General features: G+C 53.0%; 5 protein-coding genes across 5 annotated transcripts; 2 read left to right on the top strand and 3 right to left on the bottom strand.

Annotated features, from left to right (window-relative positions):
* Nucleotides 1-4,936: 4,936 nt before the first annotated feature.
* Nucleotides 4,937-7,222, bottom strand: ACET3X_006989 (uncharacterized protein; the record flags this gene model as incomplete). Its single annotated transcript, XM_069453180.1, has 1 exon — nt 4,937-7,222. The coding sequence occupies one exon, from the start codon at nt 7,220-7,222 to the stop codon at nt 4,937-4,939; it is 2,286 nt and encodes a 761-aa protein (XP_069305757.1).
* A 1,550-nt stretch (nt 7,223-8,772) lies between these two features.
* ACET3X_006988 (uncharacterized protein) lies at nt 8,773-11,967 on the top strand (the record flags this gene model as incomplete). Its single annotated transcript, XM_069453179.1, has 3 exons — nt 8,773-8,830; nt 8,907-9,050; nt 9,152-11,967. 3 exons carry the CDS (start codon nt 8,773-8,775, stop codon nt 11,965-11,967), a joined length of 3,018 nt encoding a protein of 1,005 aa, XP_069305756.1.
* Nucleotides 11,968-12,975: 1,008 nt separating this feature from the next.
* On the bottom strand, nt 12,976-15,076 carry ACET3X_006987 (uncharacterized protein). Its single transcript, XM_069453178.1, has one exon. It carries the CDS (start codon nt 14,552-14,554, stop codon nt 13,124-13,126), a length of 1,431 nt encoding a protein of 476 aa, XP_069305755.1. The 5' UTR covers nt 14,555-15,076; the 3' UTR covers nt 12,976-13,123.
* A 2,724-nt stretch (nt 15,077-17,800) lies between these two features.
* ACET3X_006986 (uncharacterized protein) lies at nt 17,801-18,544 on the top strand (the record flags this gene model as incomplete). The annotated part of the gene is made up of 2 exons (XM_069453176.1): nt 17,801-18,135; nt 18,199-18,544. The coding sequence occupies 2 exons, from the start codon at nt 17,801-17,803 to the stop codon at nt 18,542-18,544; spliced, it is 681 nt and encodes a 226-aa protein (XP_069305754.1).
* Nucleotides 18,545-18,604: 60 nt separating this feature from the next.
* ACET3X_006985 (uncharacterized protein) lies at nt 18,605-23,675 on the bottom strand. Its single transcript, XM_069453175.1, has 4 exons — nt 21,114-23,675; nt 20,056-21,066; nt 19,268-19,999; nt 18,605-19,217 (listed from the first exon to the last, which is right to left on the bottom strand). The coding sequence occupies exons 1-4, from the start codon at nt 21,217-21,219 to the stop codon at nt 18,673-18,675; spliced, it is 2,394 nt and encodes a 797-aa protein (XP_069305753.1). The 5' UTR covers nt 21,220-23,675; the 3' UTR covers nt 18,605-18,672.
* Between the last annotated feature and the right edge of the window lie 33 nt (nt 23,676-23,708).

The raw sequence follows: 23,708 nt of genomic DNA, 5'->3' as shown, positions 1-23,708 counted from the left end.
CATTCGACACCTCACTCGATGCCGCAATCTGGAGAAGCCATCGGCAAAATCGACTGGCTGTCGACTTCTCCCGCTGTGTCCCATAATTGCGCAGTCTGCGGCGTCTAGTCCTCGATCCAGAAGGACAGGCGGAATGTCCAAGGATGCGCCGCTTCTCGAGAGTGGATCTCTACTTTTTCCCGGAAACCCTCAGTGTCAAACTACGTGTCGAGCTATCGTTATTCCCATGCCTTGCGTCGCTAGACCGGCTCACCATTGCCGCTGGGCGCACTCAACGCAACTGATCGGCGCTGCTAGGTCACTCCAGCTGTAGGGAGCACCTGGCGACAACACACAGTGTACACATGACCCTTCGTATCCCACGCCCACAGCTTTGAAGTTGGAACAATGGGTCAGCCACGCGTTTGGTGAAACCACATGCCGCGACATGCCACGCCTGCTCATCGCCCTAACAACTCGCTACTGCTTTTTTGTCGTCTTTTCTCCTATCGCGACGCTCCTTTTCCTTATTCCCTATATCCAATATTCCGACCCGTACGGACCACGACGCTAAAACAGCCTTGGGTAGTATCCGCCTCAACGTTACATGCGAATAATTCCCTAATTTCGGCCCTTCGTCCTTGGAGGGGGAGCATTCGCCACCCGTGTGGATCCACCCCAGATGCGGAATGGGACCCCTGATGGTTCGATCGGGGATCAGGGTGCTCTCCCGTCAGACGTGGCGCTTTCTTGCATGAAGCCAGCGAAGCCACAGTTTGAGGTACCCGACACTCTGGGGGGCGACGCTTGCCATTGGTCGCCGTTGGACAGCTCGACAGCGGAACACATTTTAGGCTTTCACTGGGCTGAGCGTTCCTGTTTGAGCTGCGACCCCCAATTTCGCGGCTTCACAAATTTTGGATCTCCTCCGACTTCCCCGTTAGTAACTGTCCTTGCGTCGGTCAATGCAACGAATCATGAACACTAGGGTCAGCCCTAGCTTGAGCATGTATCTCACAATCTTCTTCTAGACCACGACAGTACAGCATGTGACAGTGAATCGCTGTATCCGAGCTGAACAGAACCCGTTCGACAGTCACACTTCTCAAACTTGAGATTGTCTCATCCGGTGAGGATAGCAAATCAAGGTATTGACCCTATAGTCATACATCTTACCATCGCCAAACAGCTACGTGGATGATCTTGAACGGAATGTACCATGTACCATTTCGCCGACTTTACTTGCATCGATTCAAGATCCTCCGACGTAGTTGGAACGACGGACACAATCATCCAATTAGAGAATTGGTGTGTGATATAATCCTTCTCTCCCGACTACTATCTCGTCACATCTTGCTGCCTTGGTCCGGCGTCGCCGATGCCTACCGCGATTGGGGGCTGAACGGACCCATCGCAACTGGCCTATGGCTGCGACCTATGTGCTGTATGACCGTATGAATAAGCTCCAAACTATGGTAGCGATACCAACCCGCTGAAACAAGGCCGTCAGAGACGGTCTTGGATGCCTCAGCCGTGAATGTCACTGGGGGGTAGCAGTGCCATCCTCGGACTTACCGAGAGCAGGAAGTCAATCCGATGAAGCTCAAGACATTGCTGAACACTGGACATGGCGATTGCGAAGCGGGACTATGCAGTCTGACTGGATTGCCAAGTCTCACCCTATACTACGCCTGTTGTATACGTCGGGCATCCCGATTGAGAAGTACGATGTAGTCTGTTCTTAGGGGAATGATATAAAGAGGGTCCGTCTGGTGTACCGTTCCTTTCTGTATTGTACATTATCAGACGATATCATCTGCATCATTGACAGACATGTGGCATTTTCTCATGGTACTATACCATAGTATCAGCTTTGACTAGTGCTGCCACGAGTGTTTTGATTGATGTACATGACATACGCAGCTGAGGACACAACGATTGTATAAGTGCTTTGGGCCTGACAGTGGTCAACACTTTCCTAGTCCAACACATTGATGATGAAAGTCATATGTTCTCTTTCTGAAGGAAGTGACAATAATACCGCCCGCAGGCTGCCATGTCAAGATCGAAGGGTATCATTACTAAAACCATACAGGCGGTCTAAAAGCAGTTCGTAATCTAATGCTGCACAATCATACAATACTTTATACACGTCCTTTCTCATCGTCTTCTCCAACACACCTTATCGTCATCTTCTCTCCTTCACCAACACCACCAACACCACCACCACCACCACCTCCTCCTCCTCCTCCTCCTCTAATCCCTGTGATCCCTAACCCCACCCCACTCACACTCCCACCACCATTCATCCCAAAAACCTCCAAATCATGCACACTAGGCAACCTCCCACTCCCCTCACAATCCCTCAACAAACTCGGAAACCTCCCCATATCCACCGCTCCTCCCAACACCACCGTAGCAACCTGCTCTATCTTCTTCGCCAGCATCTGCCACGCGCGTCCATGGCCCCGCGGGCCAATACAAGAATCGTGCATCGGACACGACCGACACGCATACGCTTTAAGAAACGCGTGACACATTTCGTGCAGCAAGGTTCCAAGGCGGTTATGCAGACGCGTCGATATCTGCTCCTGTTGCCGGCGCTGCATCGTCGGATCGAGACTATCGTGGTGACTGAGATGCTGGTGTTGAAAACACCCGCGATACAGCACCGGGTGTAAAAGCACTTGTGTCCCGACGAGCGGGTTGTAGAAGCTCTTGCCGAAACAGTCCGTTTGTCTGGCGTCCAGGTAGCTGAATCCTGCGGTAAGCGTCTTGTTGTGTCGAGGGACTTGGTTGGAGAAGAAGATGCGGTTCAGGTGCGTAAAGAGGTCGTTGAGCTGGCTTGTTGAAAGGGAGCTCCGGAGATCGGGTGAGGTAATGTGTGCATGCCAGGTCGCTATCAGACTGCGGAGGTGGTGTACGGCGGGCGTGGGGCGTGCGGATGGATGGAGATACGTTGCGTCCAGCCAGGCGATGTGGTGGCGTACTAATGTCATTGTTTCGTAGGTGCCGTGGAATCTGAGCGTGAGTTGCGGTCCGAGACTCGTTGTCCTTTTGTCGTTTTGGTAGGAAAAGGTTCGGATGTGCTTGGAATGTGTCTGTGAGGGTCGGTTCCGCCGGTCTTGTATCGTCCCGTGGGAGGCTAGAGTGCTGATTTTGTAGAGTTTCGGGGCGCACTCGTCGCAGGTACATGGGAGGTCTGCTTCTTCGACTGCATTCTTTAGCGAGGTGAGGTCTTTTGGGACAGCGAAGTTGGCGTCATCGTGAGGCGTTGCCGTTGGTGCTGTTCGACCGAGGATGCGATCTTCGATAAAGGATAGCTTTGGGTCCAGGGCAAATAGCGGCTCGAGAAACGGTAACAGGTTGTGCCATCTAGATGGGCCATAGCATGTCCTTCCTTCCTCTATCTGGTCACCAAGTCGTCTCACATCCTCTTTCTTCTGGTGCTTTCCGCTGCCAAGAATCAACCTTGCAATGCACCGGATAGGATGGATCCGTCTTCTCCTCTTCTTCTCCTTCGTCGTAGCCGTATTATTGCTGGCATCGTGCGTTTCAAGGACAGGAGGATTCCCCATGGGGCTGGATTATTAAAACTGGGCTATGAAATCGGCATGTTCTGGAAAAGGAAGAAAGAATTTGAGATTCGGGCCATTGGGAGACGTGACAGCGGTTATGGGGGGACATGTTTAACCGAACAATGAGGCGGTAAGAGATTAAGGATTCTGATTCACACAGGGGTCGCTATCTCGCGATACAAGGCATGTCGCGCACAGACTGTCAGGGTGGTCTGAGGATCGAGACGAGGGTCCGGCATGCCAGATGAAGCCGATACAAAGCAGGCAAGTTTGGAGACTGCCTGGATCCGGGATGTCATGAACATGGCTTCCTGCATGTCGACGCACCCCAAGGCCACGTTTCGCCTTTCCAAATACCTCGAGCACGCGCGTCGTAAGAAAGATGGGCACCTCGGGAATCCTGCCTGGCTGTGATTGTGTTGGGCAAGGGTCACGGTCCGAATGCTGGAGTGTGGCTGTTGATTGCTCGCCGCCACGTGGCGCATTATGGCGGGTGCATCGCACCGTTTTTCAGGGTCTTTAAGGTTCCGCTTATCCGACCCCTGTGTGTGAAACGTCGCGCACGCGCACCCGGACATGCGGCATCTCTTCGAGTCAATCATGTAGCGCGCATTGCGCAGTTGTTTCCGGTTCTTGTGCATGTCTCTTAGCATAACAATCCTCTGCCATCATCGCCGTCGTCACAATGGATGAGCAGGTGATGACGATGCGTTCGTTCGCAGCGTCTTTGCGTCTCCATGGATAGAATTCCAGACTGCCCTCGCACTCAGAGAGCAAAGGTATATCCTTGGTGTACTGGACGTCATCTCGCAATATCGCCTCAAATCTTCCTTGCCGATCAAATCAGATCATTTGACCATTGCACATCCATCATTTTCGACTTGACCTGTTCCGTCTTCTGAACCAGCATGGAAAGACGATATCGCGTTCGCACACTATGATCGTTAGAGAAGACATATAAATTCAACCAGGATGTAGTTCGTCTCGCAGCCGTGTTGGTCGGTAGGAGGACTGACAAGTCCCAGAACTATGCCTCTATCAGTTCCTGATTCATCGGCGCCTAGCCCCGGGAAAGTGATCCCTGGAACTAAAGCGAGATCCATGTTCTGATTAACCACAACATCCCTATATCAGCCAGGCTTACTGAAAAAAATTAGGTTTTTGTTTCATGTACCTACATATGTTAGAACCTAACTCTTGTAACAGACACAGAAGCTAGGAACATATCTTCAGCTAATCCTACTACACACGTAAGATACTCAGATGTCTAGAAAACACAGTGATGAAAAAGATGCCCATGAGGGTCGAAAACCAGGGGTATAACCTCCACAAACTCCATATTATGATTGAACACCAGACTTTCATGACCCAAGTAGGTCTCAGTCACTAAGGTCTATTATCTCCGCGTCAGCTGGCCCTGGATGTTGAGCGACTGGTTCAGGCATATCGTCAGACACACCCTCGCGCACTTCCGCCTTGGGTTGCCAGGACCCATCCTGCTGAACAAGAATATGTCGAGTGCTGGCGAGTCCCTGTGACTCAAGCTGCTTCTTCACATCCTCAATGAAGCCGTCCACTATAAGCATTTGTGGACGAGCATCGGATTTGCAAATAGGGCATTTCCACTGATCAGCGACCGAGGCGTCGCCCTTGCGTGGGCGGGACTGGAGGAAGGTTTCTAGATCGAAACAGTCGTTATGCGGACACGCTTTACTACGGACTGGGATGTCGCACATTTTTGCTTGGCTGAAGGGGTCGAATAATCCAACAGTGAGTGTGCTTTGGACAACGGTGATCTCGTCATCATCGACACCAGCAAGTTTGTTCTTGATACTTTGTAATACCTCATCCGCCGGAATGTGACTCTGGTCCAGGCAGTGTTGCTTGATAGATTCATGAGACAAGACGTCCATCGACTCAATGGCAATCAAGTAGTTGAGATGTGATGTGTCTCCGGATAGAGCCATTACAACAAACTCTAGGACGTTCTCGCCTTCTTTCAAAAGACCTGTGAGGTCGATGGGCAGGTCTTTCCCATAGTGGACCTTTATCCGCGGCTCAAGAGGGGTGCCGTTGAACGTATAATAAGAGTGAGGTATCCAGTGAGTATCAGCCACTGCCCAAAGGTCGTCTATCGGGATTTCCGTTGGGCTAGATTGCGGCCATTCAACACAACGCAGACGCGCAAACATGTTGGTTTCGTTGATATTCATAGCACCGGGCCCGCCAACTGTATCCTGAACAGTCGCTGCGATCCTCTGCATATCGGAGGGTGAGAGCGTAAATGTCCATTTCTCGAGAACACCGCCAGGTGTGGACAGTCGTGCAGGAGGTTTCAAGAACCCTCGGTTGAAGACGTATAGCGGTGAGGACTCGGATTGTGATTTGAGAACTGGGCTTCGCAGGTGGGCTTGGTGCAAACCAAAGCGTGAAGGGTTAGGTACTCGCTGCTGTGGCTGGCGGTAGTTAGGACCGGGAAGTAACGGCCGCTCTGACCGGCTAGATGGTAAGACGGGAGCCGGCGATACACCGGCCGACTGAGGTGGCCGTGCGGGAAGACGACCGCGCTCATGAGGCTGCTGCACGATGGCAGCTTGTGCTGAGTGCGGGCTGACGGAAGTATTCGGGCGTGGTGGCATTGCATTAGTGTTTGCCATGGGGAAATAGCTTTGTACCTGTTGTGGGAGATATTGAGGAGCTGCAGGCACTTGTTGCTGTTGTTGGGGAACACCGTTGCGGATGTCAGCCAATGACAGACCTTGCCTTTGAAGGATAGCTTCAAATCCGTTGACTAGCGTTCTCAGCTTAGTGCCCCAGATTTGATCCTCGCGGGTTTTTTCTTGCTGGAGGTACTCAAGCGACTTGGCAACTGAAGAAAGTTGTCTCTGGCAATAGTCGTCTTGATTCTGACGGAAAACAGCAAGTGCCTGAGCCTCGAAGCTTGCGAAATTAGGGTTGGGAAATATCGGGAGCCAGAGTGACCGCAGAAGAGCCGTGAACAAGAGGCGCTGGAATGTGGGAGAAGCAATGCGTAGTTCGACGGCAAACACTGACGCGAGGGGCGGACTTGCACGTCTTCGACACCACGTCTTTAGCTTGTTGTAATCTTGCGATTGAACAACGAATTGCTTGAACAGATTCGCCTGATGCTCAAACTTGGCCGGCCACCGATCTGCAATTTGCTGCATCGGATACGGAAAGTTGGCGAACAAGTGAAGGTAATTAGGTGAGAGTTTAGAATTCAAGTCAAGGACGTCGGTCAACATGCTCTGCGCGTGATGCAAACTCGGTAGCTTCTGCAAACTCTGGGGTAACGCATGACGGGCTTGGGTGAGCAGGCAGTAACATTGATGCATAGTAACATAGGCCCAGTCCTCGTCCTTGGTGGCATCCCATAGAACGCGTAGGCGTGTTTTATCCCGGGGGTGGTCTTTGGACAGAGGATATGAAGCCTGAAAAATATCGAGAATCTGCAGACAATCATCCTTTGTGTACCAGCCATCACTCGATGGACGATGCGCCGAGGGTGCCATGGGCATGTTTCCTGGTTGCGCTTGCGAAGGCATCTGTGGTGGCATCCGAGGCCCATGTGGTTGGGGCGGTGTTCTGCTGAGCTGCGGGTTGTGCAACTGTATGCCTTGGTGTATTTGTGGCGACGCTGTCATCCTGAGCGATGGGCTGGGAGATGGGCTGTGACTGTTGAGCTGCCACAACATGGGACTGCCGGTCTGTGATTGCTGCCCGGATGCTCGACGAGGTAAGTTTGGGTAGGCATCTGTCGTGTTGGCCACGAATAGTGGCTGGTCCTGTCCATAAACCTGGCTGCGTCGGCGCTTCTCAGCTTGCTGTACCTGTCCTTCGCTTGGCCTTTTTGAGGGGGCGCTCTCGTGTGGTGGCGCATACGCCGATGTCTCGTCGCTTGGAGTGGGCGACGGAAACGCATGGGCGACCGAAGGCCCAGAGGTGGCGGTGTTCCAGGGGACAAGGGCATTGGGGAGCTGGGGAGACGCCGAGTTGGAGAGCGGCTGTCGTTCTGTCTCGACGGTCGGGCGCGTGTGCGAAGGTGTTTGCCGTGCCGTATTCGGGGTTTCGAGGTTGGTGCTCGGAGCGGGATCGGGCACGGGATATTTGCGAGGTCTTCCACGACGACGCACGGCAGAGGGCGGCGGGTTTGGAGCAACGGGGGGCGGCAGGGGTGGCGCGTTGGAAGGCAGCACCATCCAGCTCTTTTGCTTCCCCCCGAGGCTGCCGAGTGCATGGTGGAGGGTTTGCGCCGTCGCATTCTCTGGCAGAGGACGCCCCTCAGGAACCATGGCGCGATGCCCGGGGCAGACGGCTCGCTATGTTTGGGGTGTTTGTTTGTGTGCACGCGCTGGACGCCGCCGACTGCTTGACATGGGTGACGTTGGATGTGGGTTGTTCATGTCGCGCGCGGACATGTGGGCGCATCTCAGAGCATAGCAGGCGGGTCGCGACTGCCGCTTTCCGGTGGAGACTGCGTCTTTGTTGTTGTTGTCCAGGCTGCTGCCAGAGGCGGCAGAGGGAAGGTGCGTTGTGGACGGGTGAGTGAGTGAAGTGAAGTGAAGGTCCACCGCATCATCGCGCCCTCACGGCAACGGCTTGCCATGGGGCACGGACAGCGATGTTTCGCGGACATGACAGGTCAAGGACATGGGCGCTTCCGGACGGCCATTAGTCTTTGGCCAAGTCAAAACCGCTCCAGGGCTGCCCGCGCATGGCTCGACGGTAGAAGCCACTCTGCCAACATGCATGGGCGGCTACTAGGCGGCGTTTGTTTTTGTAGCGCTGGTACGGCCATGGTTTTGCGTACCGACGTAATCCATATCACATGAAGGCTAGGTCGCCTATTGATCCAAGAATGCACATCGCTAGCCTCCTGCCCTTCTGTCCCACCATCCAAGTATAGACACGACACCCCCGGCACCCGCACGACGACGGAAGCAAGCAATATACGTCCCACCCCTCCTACAAACAACATTGCCACTTTGTTTCACTGCCCACCTGTCTGCCTGTTTCAGGTAGCGGCGCCCTCGGGAGCCATCATTTAAACTCGCTGCTAGACGTCCAGCTGTTGCGCCCGCCTCGCCTCGCCCGCCGATAGCGCGAACTGCCACGAGGATGAACCACCGATACTGACTGGAGACTGCTCGCATACACGCCCAACCCGAACCACTCTTGTAGAGCACCTGTAATCATGGCGCAACGCTCCCACACCGAGGGCTGCCGGCCCGGCGACACCCTCGTCGTAGTGCGTATGTTTCCCTCCCACCACCTGTGCCGCCATTGTGCTGCACATTGCATCCACCCGCTGTTGACGTGCGCCCGCAGACGAGTTCCTAGCCCGCAGTCCCGACGAGCTGAGTCTGAGGAGAGGAGACCGCATCGAGCTGATTGAGCGCGACGACGACTTTGGCGATGGCTGGTTTCTAGGCAAGAACACGGAGACGGGAGAGAACGGTCTGTTTCCTGAAGGTATGTTCCCCGGGTCCTAGGCGGCGTAGTCGTGCAGATGCCCCTTATCTGGCTGTTGTGCTTCTTTCTTTTTGCGAGTACCACGGCTCATGCCCCAGCAGTCTACACACGGCCAGCACCAAAACCAACACCTATTCCGACCATGCTCTCGCGCAATCCCTCACAGATGTCTGTGCGGTCAGAGAAACCATCCACCACGCCCGGCATGGCCATCTCTGAGCCGCCGACCGCACAGCCACCAGCTACCACGAGCTCCTCTCCACCTTTAAAATCAGCACCCACAGAGCCCCTGAACATCGCGTCGGGGGCAGAGATTGCGCGCAGGACATCAATACAGAATGGGCAGCGGAGCATCAGCATGACGCTGAGTGGGGAAGCGCCGACCGAGGACGAGACGATCGGGAGCCCCGTTATGCACGAGACGCTGAGCGTCATCGACGAGCACATTACGGGCATGAGCACGCCAAGGCACAGCGCGGCAGGCAAAGAGCTGAGGTCCAATGACTCGGGAAGCGAATACAGCAGCCACCACCGACTGTCGTATATCAACGGGCAGGAAACGGACGAGGAGGAGGAGCAGAACTGGCACACCGAAGACGAGGTCAAGACGTGGTCGCCTGCGCGCGTCGCCGAGTACCTCGAAGATGTGGGCGTGGAGAAGCGGCACTGCGATGTGTTCCGCGATCAAGACATTGACGGCGAGGCGCTGCTGGGCGTAGATCGCAACTTCATCTTCATGCAGGAATTCGACCTGGGCCCCATGGGACCACGGCTGCGCACCTGGATGAAGATCAACGCGCTGCAGTCCGAGGTCAAGAACGCAAAGGAAGCCGAAGCTGCGCGGAGCACGCTGCTCTTGCCGCCTGTCGAGAGTCCCGACGAGTTCCCAGCGGACATGGGGAGGAGCAGGGCTGCGTCGACTGGGGCGGTCCTTCCTCGAATACCGACACTGAGGGAAAGTATGGGATCGCGCGGCAACACCAGCCGCCAGCATGTCCCGCGTGCAGCCTCGTCTGCAGGCCGTTCGTCGACCATTGACGCGACCTCTCCACTCATCCAGCACACGCCCGCCTCGCCCACGCTCGGTTCGCCCGCCCGACCCTCCGCTGCTTCTGTCCGGAGCATGAATCACAGCAGGCGGCACTCGTCCATTGACTACAATCAGGGGCCGCCCACGCCGACTACGCCCAGTTTGATCAAGCCCCCCACGGCAGCAGCCATGCACGCGCACAAGAAGACACCCTCCTTCGACCGCAATTGGACCATGGGCTCGACAGCAGTCAAGTCGGCACAAGCACAAGATCTCATGCGGCCAGTTTCGTCCCATCACGTGCATGCTTCCAGTACCAATGGAACTGCGTTCGACTTCCGCGAGGCTGGTCTGGGCTCTGGAGATCTGGACCGCGGCTACTTCTCCGGTGGTGAGGTCGACAACCGCAAGAACAGGAACGTTTTGCGCAAGAGGGAAAGCACGGGCGGCCATTCGCGTACCACGAGCCACACCACCGAAGCTGGCCAGCGTGCTTCATTCAGCCGCCGACACAGCAGAATCGGCAGCGCAGATTCAGCTCTCAGGCCAGCAAGTCCCATGTCGGCTGCCGCGCAAAAATACTACGGCACGAGCATCAAAAGCGACCGCAGCTCTAGTGCATTCGACTTTGTACGCCCTCTTAAGCCAGCGAGCGACATGCATCCTACAGTGACCAAGCTCGCGTACGATTCGCACAGCATCGACGCCATTGCCAATTCACCCAATATTGCAGGTAGCGAGACCTCTAGTACAGGTCGCGCATCACCTTCGCCCGCTGCTGTCCCATCGCATACGCGCTCATTTTTCAGCAGCAAAAAGTCTTCACAATCCAGGGGTCTCCGAGCGATATCAGATGCCATCACTGGCGGCGAGAAGGCCAACTTGAGCTCCGCCGATGTGACGGCCTCGCAGCACAAGGACTCGCCCATGCAGTCGCCTTCACGGACAGGTTCCAGCACACCTTCTGGCACCTCACTGTCGAAGAGTTTCGAACTGGAGAAAGCAGATGCAAACAGGCGTTTCACGGCTGGCTCCACTACTTCCAAGGAAGGAAAGAAGAAGGCCAAGAAGCATGGTACCAGTGCCTATCTCAAGGGCCGTCAGCAAATCACCCCGCAACAAGCCATGGAAAACTGTGACTACAGCGGTTGGATGAAGAAGAAGTCTTCCAGTCTCATGACAACGTGGAAAACGCGTTTGTTTGTGTTACGTGGTCGCCGTCTTGCGTACTACTACACTGAAAATGACACGGAAGAAAAGGGTCTCATCGACATATCATCGCATCGTGTGCTACCAGCGAACAACGAGAGAATGACTGGCCTGCACGCGTCTCTCACCGGCGCCGCCTCATCACCCACATCTCCGCACAATGCCACAATACAAACAACGGCTTCTGCAGATAGCGCCAAAGGCATCCCAGGGCTGGAAGAAGACGTATCGGGAATGTTCATCTTCAAACTCGTACCGCCTCGAGCAGGACTGCAAAAGGGTGTCCAATTCACCAAACCCATCGTGCACTACTTCGCCGTAGACAGTCTAGCTGTCGGACGACTCTGGATGGCTGCGCTGATGAAAGCCACAATCGACCGCGACGAAGCGCTCCCCTTTACGACCACGTACCAGCAAAAGACCATCTCTCTCGAGAAGGCGCGTGCCATGCGTCAACGTCCGCCAAACCTCATGGACGAAGATGGAACGGAAGATGCCGAAAGGAAGAGCGAGATTTCGAAAGAGAGCATACAAGAGAGCACTATCCACGAAGAAGACGAAAAAGGCCTCGCAATCTCGGGACTCGATGATGCCAAAGCCCTGCTCGCATATGCCGACAGTGCGGATCCTCACCTGGATCACAGGCCCGACAGTACCGCCACAGCAATTGCAATGTGATCGCCCTCGACGTGGTGCATGTCCGCTCTTCTCTTCCGATACCAATTCACCATCTTTCACATCCAGCACGTGCATTAATACTTTCCCACTAGCCGTTTGTTACCAAGGAAATGGGAGCAACTACTAGCGGGATTCTGGGGGCGTTCTCCTCATGGCGAAATCCACAATGTTTCCTTTTTCTCACCATATACCGTCATCAAGTTTGACCAGTCGTGCTTTGTATACAACATACCCCTCTCTTTTCTTTTACCGGTATATTCCCGCTTCCTATCTGCATATTAGCATGTCGATGACGAAACTTCTCCCTTATGATCTTGGGAGCTTTGACTGGAAAAAGTGAGAGATTTAGCTTGACCTTTTTTCCTTGTGTAATGTGGATGGAGCCATTGATCCATGTAGTTAGTCGGCATGGGGAGATGAAATGTGTAATAGTACGATTGATAGATCCAAATCTTCCGAGCACATGCGAGAAGCCAAGTTGAACGGTGTGGACTGCTGATAGAAGATGTGCATTGCCGCTTACTAGCAGTATTATTACCATACTTCTCGAAAGGGCGCGCCTCTCTACACATTTCCAAACGATAACTTGAGTTTTTTTTTAAAAAAACTTCTTTACCAGTACTCCAACGCTGTTTCACAGCAATCTCTTCACTGCATCCTTGCAGGGTCGTGCCCAACCAGCCTCGTCACAACGTCTTGATTTGCATTCGCATGCACATCTCCATAATTCGTATCATGACCTCATCATCAGCTTCTGCTCTACTGCTCCTCCTTCCCCCTTAACAAGTAAAGCAGGATCAAGATCTACGCCCCTGCCATTTGCGCCGAAACACCTTCATTTAGGTGGTGGTCATTGACAGAGTCATCGCAAGACATGCCTGAAACATCTAGTGTTGCTGCCGTGTACTGCCGTTGGTTTTTTTGTCCAAGAGATATGAGGTAGCAAAGAGACTGGTGGAAATGTAATTGCTTTGTCGATGATATTTTTAATTTATTTCTTCATTCGAGGTCCTGCGCAGTGCAGCCTTTGACTATGTAGTGAAACTTATGAATCTATGCAAGCGAGTGTTGTTGTTGGGGTATCATCTCCAAGAAAAAAAACAAGACTGATCCTAAAACGCCTTCCCGATGCTGTTATGCAAGTGGTCTTCATCCCCTAGGTATGTGCAGGCAAGTGGACCGTCCTCTTCCGCCTCATCTTCAGCTCCGTGCTGGTGGTGCTCTCCTGTGGCGCGAACCAATCTCGCAGGCCGCACTGCTCTTCTAAGCTTCTAAATAGGTCGTCGACACGATCTAGCATCCATCCGCTCTTCATCATTCCTTGCGGCTTCGCGTAGCCCAATTTGAACGATGTGGAGATGCCGCAGCTCCCTGCGTCGAAGGAAAACTGCATGCAGTCGTCATGGTCTTCGCACAGGGCACGGCAATGCTCAAAAGACTTCCAGGCGTTTCGCTCGAATTCGTTCTCTGCAGCCGAATGATCGTGCGCGTTATACTCTTTGTCTGCAGACATGTTATCCCATCCAGGGATCGACGCGTCAATCTTTGGCCGTACAAGCTCCATGAACACGTCTCGATGGCGCAGGAGAATTTGGTGGCGTGTATACCAGTCTTGCTCGAAATCCCAAAGCTCTTCAATCTCAGCAGGGGCGACGTGATGGTAGGTAACGGCAGGAAAGCACCATAGATTGCGGTCAATCTTGGAGACGGCGGGGTTGAGGGTGGCTGGGGAATCGCCCTGGAAGTGTGGGAATGCGCGGTAAAGAGGAACGTGTACGTCTTCAAGTACTTTGCCGAGTGCGCAGTCTCCAACCCAGTGTGTCTTTGTGAAGTCCTCGTATTCACTGATGCGCTCAGACCGTCGCGATGCGACCTTCTGCATGGCTGGATTTGAAAGGGCGAATCCGGCGCCACCATATGCAAACTCGACTCCGTTGATGTACAGATGTTTCCCAATGTAGTAGGGCTTGCTGTCGTCGAAGTTGCCAAGAAACTCCAGAAGGTTATTCCAGTTCATATACATGTCCGTTTCCATGAAAAAGTACCACTTCGCATCCGGTTTCTCCTCCAGCGCCCGATCGATCATAGGCAGGAATTTCCACTTGTCCAACTGCCATCCAGCGTTGTCAGTTCGCAGGTAATCCCCTTGCGACGAGCCGGACAATGATGTAAGGACCTGTTGCTGCTTTACGCCCCGTTTTCCATGCTCTTGTAGTTGGTGGTACAACTTGAAGTCCTCGTTTGTCGTCTTTGTGTCTTCGCTAACTCCTTTGAGCACGTCGTGAACTGCGTGTCCCTCTATCTCCTCATCCAGGTCCGAGTGTACAACGAAGTGGGGAACGCATCGCAACGTGGTACGGAAGTGCACTGGCACCTTTTCCTGTGATTCGGTGGCTCCGGTTCGCAAGATGACCAAAACATCGTCGGCGAGTTTGGACTTTGGACAGAATGTTTCGTCAGCATGTTGATGGTCGGAGGCTTTTCCGGCGTGACCGCGGGGCTGAGTGGCCCTGGTGAAGATATTGAGAACGGATACAGAGAATACAATGCAGAAGAGCAGTCGGCATATGAAGGAGCGGTTGGGCATGGTGGTCTAATTAAGGGAAGGCGCAGCACCGGGCTGGGCCGCAGGTGTAAGGAGTGAGTGCAGTTGTCGGTGGTAAGGACAGTAGTAAGAGAATGGAGGTGTTTATGGGCTCGCTAGTGGTCTGGTAGAGAGTGGAGATGCGGCGCCGTAGCCATCGGATGGCGGCGGAGTCTGGCAAAGCGGGGAGTGGTTTGTTTGAATAAGGAAAGAAGAAGAAGGTTCAAGGAGGCTGCATGCCCTCTTGAGCGACTTGTAGCTTACGGCGATCCTAACCTTTTGTCAGAACGTGTGCGCGAGTGGCCGAAGCGACATGGCGATCAATGCCTCCGGTGTGGGTTCGTGAAATGCGCCGGACCTGTCACGGCGTGTCATTGCCATACGAGTAGGATCGTCACGAGCCTCGGTACTAATGGCACAACTAATGGACCGCTATACGAAGCGCGGCGGCGAACCAAGTGTCTGTTGGGGCATGTTTTCGGCTTCTCTCGTGAGAGCAGAGTAAGCTGCTGCATGTTGTCCAGAGTCGTGGGCAGGATAACGCTCGGTGCCGAGTGGTTGGTAATCTGGGGCACGAGGCGTTGCGCCAACCGCTTTTAGCGCTACGTCATGGTCCGTTTCAGGTGGCTGCTTCAGGTATCGCGAATTTCGATCGGCAGTTGCAGCTGCCCCATTGTCGAGGTTTGTATCCCAGCGTCCATCACCATCATCACCAAATGAACGCGCGTCGACGAATGCAGTACCCTCACCTGACGTCCCAAGGGAACATCCATGCTTGAAGCGACCATGTGCGTTCACGATACTTATTTCCGCCGTTGTTGTTGCTGCCGCCGCCGTCCATTCAGAGTTAATTCAACACCCAAAAGAAACCATGCGCAGCATAGTTTGGACACGATACCAAGCCTCTGCCGGTGAGACGATGGCTCGGACGAAGCGCTCGCGGGTCCGGTGTCGGCCTGCAAAACACCAGCAGTAAACCACCAAGGGGTCTGTCCTTTCATTTCCTCCCCTTACACAACTTCCTCCAACGCGCTTTCCTCCATCTCATGCCAGTCCTGCTTTTCGGTTCGATAGCTCTGCATGCGTTAGTTGTGTATAAAAGCTGGTGTGAGCACAGTCTTCTTTTTCATCTTCCAAAAAGCACAGTAACTCTCTTATCCGCGTCTGCACAACGGCGAAGCAACGGCAAAACATTGAGAAAGCAAAGGTCAAACTACGGAACCTTTGCTGACGAGTCAGCATGCTTCTCAACGGCAGCAGCCCGGCCTCCTTATTCAGCGTGCCGTGATTACTCAGCGGCAAGTGTGAGCCGTGGCTGCCAGCTTGTACTGTACTTTGCTCCAAGCGGTGCGCGTTTGAGTTACTACAACTGACACGTAGAACAGCGGCATTACCTTACATTGGCCGCACAGCTATGGATATTGAAAGAAGGCGCGACAAGTCTCCCACTTAACTGAGGAATATACAGATTCGCTTGATAAGTCCACGAACCTAGCAGCTCATCAAGAAGACTAGCTGTTAGATTAGTGCGAGGATACGGGCAGGTCGTGTGATGCCATATTCGAAAGCTCCAAGGCGCGTCGAGCCTCTCCAGCTCCATCAGCTCCCTCGTCTACAACTACCTGCCAAACCCTCGCTCCGTGCGCACGGGAGGAGCGGGAGGAGCGGAGTGCAGCCAAGCAGACAGTGGGGCGCCACCAAGTTTTGGACAATATCACATTGTCGAATGTTGGAATGCGAGAGGCGATTAATGCCAAGTAGGAGCTTCTCTATATCGCTCTGCGCAATGCTTCTGATGGGGTTGGTAAATTACATTTCCGAATTCTGACAGGAAAAGCTGGTAACTGAATGGCTTGCATGACTCCCACCAATTCCCATGATGACTGCATATATTCCAGACACAATCTCATGCCGTTCAAAACTCTCTCGTCATCACACCTCATCTGCATTCCGAACAGCCGATTGACGCCTTAGTACAACCCTATCCATAGTTGAGATGCGTAGCGTAGTTGCTTAAGGTTCTCCTCTGCTATTGCTCTAGGGAAAACCTTTTCGGCGGACCCCAAAAGATGAGATGAGATGAAAAGTTCCATCTGATCTTTTTAGGTGTTGATCTTTTTGAAGGCTTGAGGCGGTGAAATGTTTTCATCTCATCTGATCTTTTAGGGGTCCGCCGAACAGCGTTTAGGGTCCGCTGAAAGTTTACCCTTTACCTATACCTCTACTAGACTACACACGTAATCCCTTGTTTCTCTGTCAGCAGCGTCTATACCTTCTAAAGAAAGAAGACTAGAAACAAGCCCCTGTCTAGAGCGTTTATACCTTCTAAAAGAAGTAAACCTAAAAACAAGCTTTTGTTTCGAGTGTTCCCGTTTTTACACGTACAAATTAAATTCGCAAACTAGCTAATAAGAGCCTCTTACTTTGTAGCATGCCGCACCCTTGTCATTTCCCTTCTCACGTGCCAAGAAGGATATCGGTATGATTCTGAAACTGCGCCAAGACACTCTTTGTCCTTGAACACTCTAATCTTGCCAGAAACAACAGGCTCGTGCCACAACCAGCAGCACGCGCCTCAGTCCTCAGCTCGTGCAATCAAGCTTTTTGCCGAAAGTTATCAAGCTCGTGTATGCACCCCGCCGTACGCTGCATGCAGCTAGAAAATCTCCGGACGTCTCGTTGACACTGATCATCAGAGAATTGCGTCGCGGCGCTCAGCCGGCGAGTAAGCGGCTGCTGCAATATATCAAAGTTCCAATCTAGTGTAACACATGTTGTACACTACTCACTTACTGCTCATCCACTACCACCATAAGCCCGACTGACCGATTTCCCCGCTGAACACGAAATTACTACCCGAGCAAATTTGTACTTGATACCACGGTATATAACGCCCATCATGAGGTGGTTACGTGGTGGGCTTGCTCGACGATCCATTCATCATCTTGGCTACAGCCTCGACCCACTGGTTGCAAAGGATATCAGGACGATCAGTACATACCACGTGTGTGGTGTATCCGATGGCGGGAAGGCCACAAGGTCAGGCATGCCCAGGTGGTAAGCAATTTGTGGGGTGTAAGAGAGACTAGGAAACTTGCGTAATTGTAGTCCACGGGTCTCTCCAGAAGAACTTGGCACTTGTGTATATAAGACCATATTTCCTCGCCGTCAATGAATTCTGCTGACATCAACAAGCTCACGAAACCAACTACCAGTACTAAGAACAATCAGCGAAACCGACTGCCCGTCATGGTCTCAATCAAGCAACTCGCTCTCCTTGCTCTCACCACCGGCCTCGCAACCGTCGACGCTCAGGCCACTGGAAAGACCACGCGATACTGGGACTGCTGCAAGGGCTCCTGCGCATGGGCTGGTAAAGCCTCCGTGAGCTCTCCCATCAGGACTTGCGACAGGAACGACAACCCGATCTTCGATGTGAACGCAAGGAGTGGATGCGACGGCGGTCCAGCATACATGTGCACTAACCAGTCACCCTGGGCGGTCAACGACAATCTTGCATACGGTTTTGCAGCCGTAAAGCTTACTGGACAGGGGGAGAGCAACTGGTGCTGTGGATGCTATGAGTAAGTTCATCGGAGTGCTTTTTAGCATGCCGCAGGACCGAGACTGACACATCTGTCTTCTAGATTGACATTCACTTCCGGCCCCGTTTCAGGCAAGAAGATGGTCGTACAAGCCACCAACACTGGCGGTGACTTGGGAGACAACCACTTCGATCTCGCTATGCCTGGTGGTGGCGTAGGCATCTTCAATGCCTGCACTGCGCAATTCGGCGCGCCTCCCAACGGCTGGGGCAACCGATACGGCGGTATCACCTCCCGCTCACAGTGCGACAGCTTCCCGGAGAAGCTCAAGCCAGGCTGCAGGTGGAGATTCGACTGGTTCAAGAACGCTGATAACCCAAGCGTTACCTGGAGGGCGGTTACTTGTCCCAAGGCATTGACCGACAAGACCGGCTGCATTAGGAGGTAGATAAAAGTGCTACGCGCACTTAGTAGCGCTTTGCGCTGTGCATGGTTACGATGAAAGTTGGCTTCATGTATATATATTTTTATGGGCTAGTGACACAAAGAACAACAGAAATACATTCGTTGACTTAACTAGTCATGTTTGGTCGTGAACTCTGTCTGCCCAACATCATGATCGTGTGAGCTTCCTGAGCTGACTTGTGCCAGCTTCCCATGAACACCGGCAATAGCACTCTCAACGGCCGCCGGTACATCAATGTGGAAGAATGGTCTGTTCTGTCCATGCACAGTGGTGACCTTGCCACTCGGTAGACCCTTGCTCTTGTTAACGGCTTGGATCTCATTTTGCGCCTCTTCGTCGTGTACATTCATGCCCGAAGTATCAAGAGGGGCATAGCTGTACACTGGGTTCCAGTGCTGACGTGCTGCGAAACGTTCGCGGTCGATGTAACCAAAGCCAGCGGTTGTCAAGGCGCGCTTGGTCCAGCGACTGTTGATCGACGCGAAGTGCCACTCTACAGTTTCGGGAGCTGCGTGACGATCGAGCTGCGCGCGCACATCAATGAGACCTTGGATCGACGTAACGTCAACGTTATTGACTGCGCTAAAGTCCAGAATGATGGCACGGAGGATAGGTCGGTTGTCGTCTAGGTTCGGCTGCTTTCCGCGACGTGGGCCTTGTAAAAGTCAGTACGTTGAACAGCACTTCCTGCACATATAAACATACCTGGGTCGTTCCATGGTCGATCACCAACCTTGGTGTATTTGTTAAGCTCTGTTGGCCGGGAGATGGTCTGCGCGTGATGCACAATTTCGTCCATGTAACCTTGCTGGTTGAGATATGTGAAGCCTTCAGTGAAACGGTAGATCAATATACCGGGATACGGAGACTCGATGTCAACAAGCGGATTGGAGCCATCCTTGTGGTCGATTGGAATAAAAGCTTCCCGGACGGAAGCGCCAGAGCCTGGTGCAAAATGGCTGTCTTCCTTGTTGGCGATCGTCTCCGGAGTGGCGCGATAGATTCGGACTTTGCCAAGAACGGCACCATGGGTGAACAGCTGGCGCCAAAGCAGAAGAGCGAACGAAGTCGCAATCGTAACATAGATACCGTTTTCAATGTTCGTGAAAATCGTCACGAAGACACCGGCAAAGAAGATCACGACCTCCAAAGGCGACGTTTCCCAAAACTGGAAGACCACGTTGGGTGGCGTAATGAGATCTCCAACAGCGTGGATGATGACTGCGGCAAGAGCGGCGGAAGGAATGTAGAAGAAGACCGCAGTCAAAGCATACAAAGCTAGGAGGACGATGATCGCTGTGAAGATACCAGCAAGTGGAGTACGAACACCAGCTTTCGATTTGATAGCGGTACGCGAGAATGACCCGGTAGCAGGGTAGGCGCCAAGGAATGGACCGATCACATTTGTGAAGCCCACGGCAACCAGTTCTTGCGAGGCTAGAATATGTAGTTAGTACATCTCCTGTGATCAGATAGTTGCTATCGTTGCTTACGGTTGATGACATAGTTGTTGATTCGTCCGAAAGACTTGGAGATTGCGATATGTTCGAGGATCAATACAATAATCGTGACCGGAATATCAGGTGCAATCGCGGAGAGGAGCTTGGTGTCCATGTTCGGAGCACCAGCATGTTGGAAGCCTCTTGGTACACGGCCGAGGATCTTGAACTTCGCCATCTTGACATCGTTCTTAGCGTTGTGAAGGCCTTTGATGTCTTTGTTGGCAAGCCAGCTGATCATGATGTATAGCAGAATGACAAAAGCCATTCGCAGTGTGCTTACAAAGAACCAGACCTTTTGCTTTGACGGCTGCTTCCTCGACATGAAGTTGCAGAAGACACGGATGGCGTATAACATGAAGAGAGCGGTAAGACCCATGGCAGCATCGAGCTTCGTGCGTGGAAGGCCTTTGAGTGTGTCGATGATGACCAAATATGTAGGACCACGTGTGTTGACGCCAGAAATACCCATTAGTGCTGGGACCTGGCCGGCTCCGATGGAGATGGCAGCACCCGTCATGAATGAGGTGATGGCAACAAGAGGAATGAGCTCGACTATCCTTCCAAGCCGGGTAAGACCGATGAAAAGTAGAACGGAACCAGCGATGACGGACAGAGCTCGAGCAATGTCCACAGCTTCAATCTCTGGTTGCTTTTCCTGAATTTTGGTAACGATATTGCCGACGATGGTACTCATGACAGCGACGGTACCAATGGTGATGTCTTTGGATGTAGCGAAGGCCCAGTAGAGGATGAAGCCAACAAAACTTGTGTAGAGGCCATACTCCGGAGGCAGTTTCGCGAGCAGAGCGTACGCCATGCCTTGAGGAATGACGACAAATCCAACAGTACAACCGGCGATAAAGTCACCAAATAGCCATGTCATATTGTAGTGGAATATCCAGTCCATGAAAGGAAACAAGCTCCTCAGGTAACGCTTTGTGGCGGTCGCTGACGGCTTGAATTGAGATAGCCATTCTCTCGCGGTGGGTTCACGTTCGACATCTGAATTCTGTTAGCTGTTGCCGGTCGATAGGTTCTGCAGTATTCACATGTTTCCACAGACGATATTGACGCGGCGCCGGAAACCTCGGGCTCTTTCCGGTAATCAAGATTTATCCCAAGGACCTTGGCCGCGTTGCGACCAACTGAAGCCATGTTTGGCGGACGTCGTCAAGGAAGGCTGTACCCTGGGCTTCTGGGGTTCCGTCAGCAGCGGGTGATTCAAGATGACAAGAACTCTTTCCGATGAAATCAGAACATTGACAAAAGTCGCGAGTGTTGAGTTGGAGTATCTGCAAGATCGGATGCTGAGCGCAAATTGAGAGAAAAGGATGTGGCCTTATACTACGCTTTGTGGATGGGCGCCCGTGGAGAAGTATTGAGCGCACATGAAATTCGGTCAAATAGAAGTACCATATCATCCCAGGTTCGAGGCGGAGGCACAGACGCATCTGTGTTGGCCCGAAGCCATTCCAAGGACTTGTGGTGCACTAAGACGGCACATGGAGCTTGGCGTGGGCAAGCTACGTGAATGAAGCATTCCGTGCAAATCACAGTGCAGCAGCGCCATGACAGAACAGCGCCCGATCATGACGTGCTTGCGTTGAGCATCTTCCTAAATATTGGCAGATGGCAGACGAGGAATTTGGCAGGCTGGGCTGAGCGAAGCGTTGAGCTTGTAGGGTCTGGGCTGAGCGAAGGCGGAGATATGGCGTTCGAGGCGTTGGTGGGTCGCGTGGGAGATCCGGGGTCGCTGATTGGCAATGGCTGTAGCACACTGTACTCTGCAAGTGTGTACAGATATCACCGTAAAAACGATCCATACCAACTACTTTTTGATCCAACAGGTCCCATTGTCATGGGCAGGGTATTGCTAACGAGATAAACAGGGGGTGGGTAAGGCCTAGTATGGCAGTATCTCAGCGGAGGATGGCATCTGCGTTCTGTCTGTTTAATGTTCGCAATTGATGCCAAGGATTGCGACATCTCGGTTGGCGACATTGGCACCAAACGCCTGCAGCCATATACTAGCGCCCAAAGAGCGACAATGGAGGTTTTCACGCTTTTCACACACAACCCGGCAGATTGGAAGAGCTAATGTGTTGCACCCGACCAGAAGCCTCTTTAGACACGCCCTGCCGTGCGTGTGCGGGCATCTCGGGGCGTTCCGTTCGAGTGTGAGGAACGCCACAATGCTTTGGTGGCAACGTGAGCCAGGAGGCCAGTGTATGCGCGTTTGGAGCACCTGCCGCGAAGCTCGGGAGAACTCTGCCGAGCTTGAGCGTTAGCGAGGTTACTGATGTGATTGTAGGATCGGTGATATGTGTATCGCTTCCAGTCTCTGTTCCAGCAAAGGGCAAGCGCCAGATTAACCTTCAAATGCTGTGCAGTCAGAATCCCAGCTCGGTGATATCCCAAGATGAAGCATTCAGCTGAACTTTTGCCCAAAACCCCGTGTTACGTAAATTCACATCTCAATAGCACACCAACCGAAGCATTGGTCAGGTTCGCGCGGGTCGGTGAGTTGACATGGTCGTCGATCAAAAAAACCCATACTCATATTTCCTACAGGCTAATGTAATCAGCACGATGCTCGGGATCGTCGAAGCCTATGCCAGCTCTTTCAGCCCGTATGCTCTAGTACACCATTGTCCTAGTCTCTTGAATGCCATTGGTCTCCGGCACAGTCCATGGTACGCGAAAAGGGCACACGATAGGGGTCAGGCAGGCACCGAGCGCCGGGAACAGCAAGGACCCTGCTTGGTATGTGGCTATCTCGACGCCGCAGAAGGCCCAGTCCTCATGAGACTGGACGGAGCAGGTGGCGGTTTGTCCCAGACATCTGGCCAACCCAGCCCTATGCGCCACTGATTGTACATCGCCGAGGAGAATCTGAAGTTTGTCCAGATCATGCCCCCACACTCCATACAAGGGAAAAACCGAACACCCTACCCATGCAAGTACGGGGGTGGCGTTGGATTTTTCCCTTGTATGGTGTGCCCCAGCCTTTTACAACACCCTGACTACCGTCTCGTGGGATTTCATCTCGGTCACTGCCCGGTCGAGCAATGGGCATGCGCACGAGTGTTGGAAACGGCAAGCGTCTTGGTATTCATTACTCAAGATGATGGACCGTGGAAAGAAGGGAGATGAAGCATGGCATGCTTGTAGGTTCTTGATAGCGCAAACGACGATCGATAATGCGTGATCTGTTGATTGTTAGTACAATTGCAGGTTGAAGCGTCATATACTGTCAGTGGCGCAACGAGTCGATGGAACGATGAATGCATCCCCAGGTATAGCCCCAGAAACGTGTAAAGAGGGTGTCACGAAGGGTGGACGTGGGTTGTGGAACCCGCACATCATGTGAAAAGGAGCTTCGGGCGATCGCGCGAAAAAGATGCGCCAAATGGATGATGCGATTACGTCATTGATCCCATCCGAGAATCAGCACCGGCTAATATCAACACCAGCATGCGACCGCGTCGCGCTCTAATACTGACAAACAATGTGTACTGGAATCCTCAGGTCAGCTCTGGGGTTGTACGAAGCTACTGAATCAAAGGACAATGTTCATGGCCGCCGCGAGAGCTAGCCAGGCAACAGTCGAAGTTGAAGATGCTTGATCTTTTTTGTTAAAGCCA

The sequence above is a fragment of the Alternaria dauci genome, chromosome 6 (genome assembly GCF_042100115.1).
Source record: "Alternaria dauci strain A2016 chromosome 6, whole genome shotgun sequence".
Taxonomy (NCBI): domain Eukaryota; kingdom Fungi; phylum Ascomycota; class Dothideomycetes; order Pleosporales; family Pleosporaceae; genus Alternaria; species Alternaria dauci.
This window is presented reverse-complemented; position numbering and strand designations above follow the sequence as displayed.

Bases quoted from the DNA above. Each gene is read 5' to 3' on its own strand.
- ACET3X_006987 (XM_069453178.1), bottom strand. From the start codon at position 14,554: ATGCCCAACCGCTCCTTCATATGCCGACTGCTCTTCTGCATTGTATTC.
- ACET3X_006985 (XM_069453175.1), bottom strand. From the start codon at position 21,219: ATGGCTTCAGTTGGTCGCAACGCGGCCAAGGTCCTTGGGATAAATCTT. The intron at 21,067-21,113 runs GTGAATACTGCA...AACAGAATTCAG, and splicing joins AATATCGTCTGTGGAAACAT to ATGTCGAACGTGAACCCACC. The intron at 19,218-19,267 runs GTATGTTTATAT...GACTTTTACAAG, and splicing joins TCGACCATGGAACGACCCAG to GCCCACGTCGCGGAAAGCAG.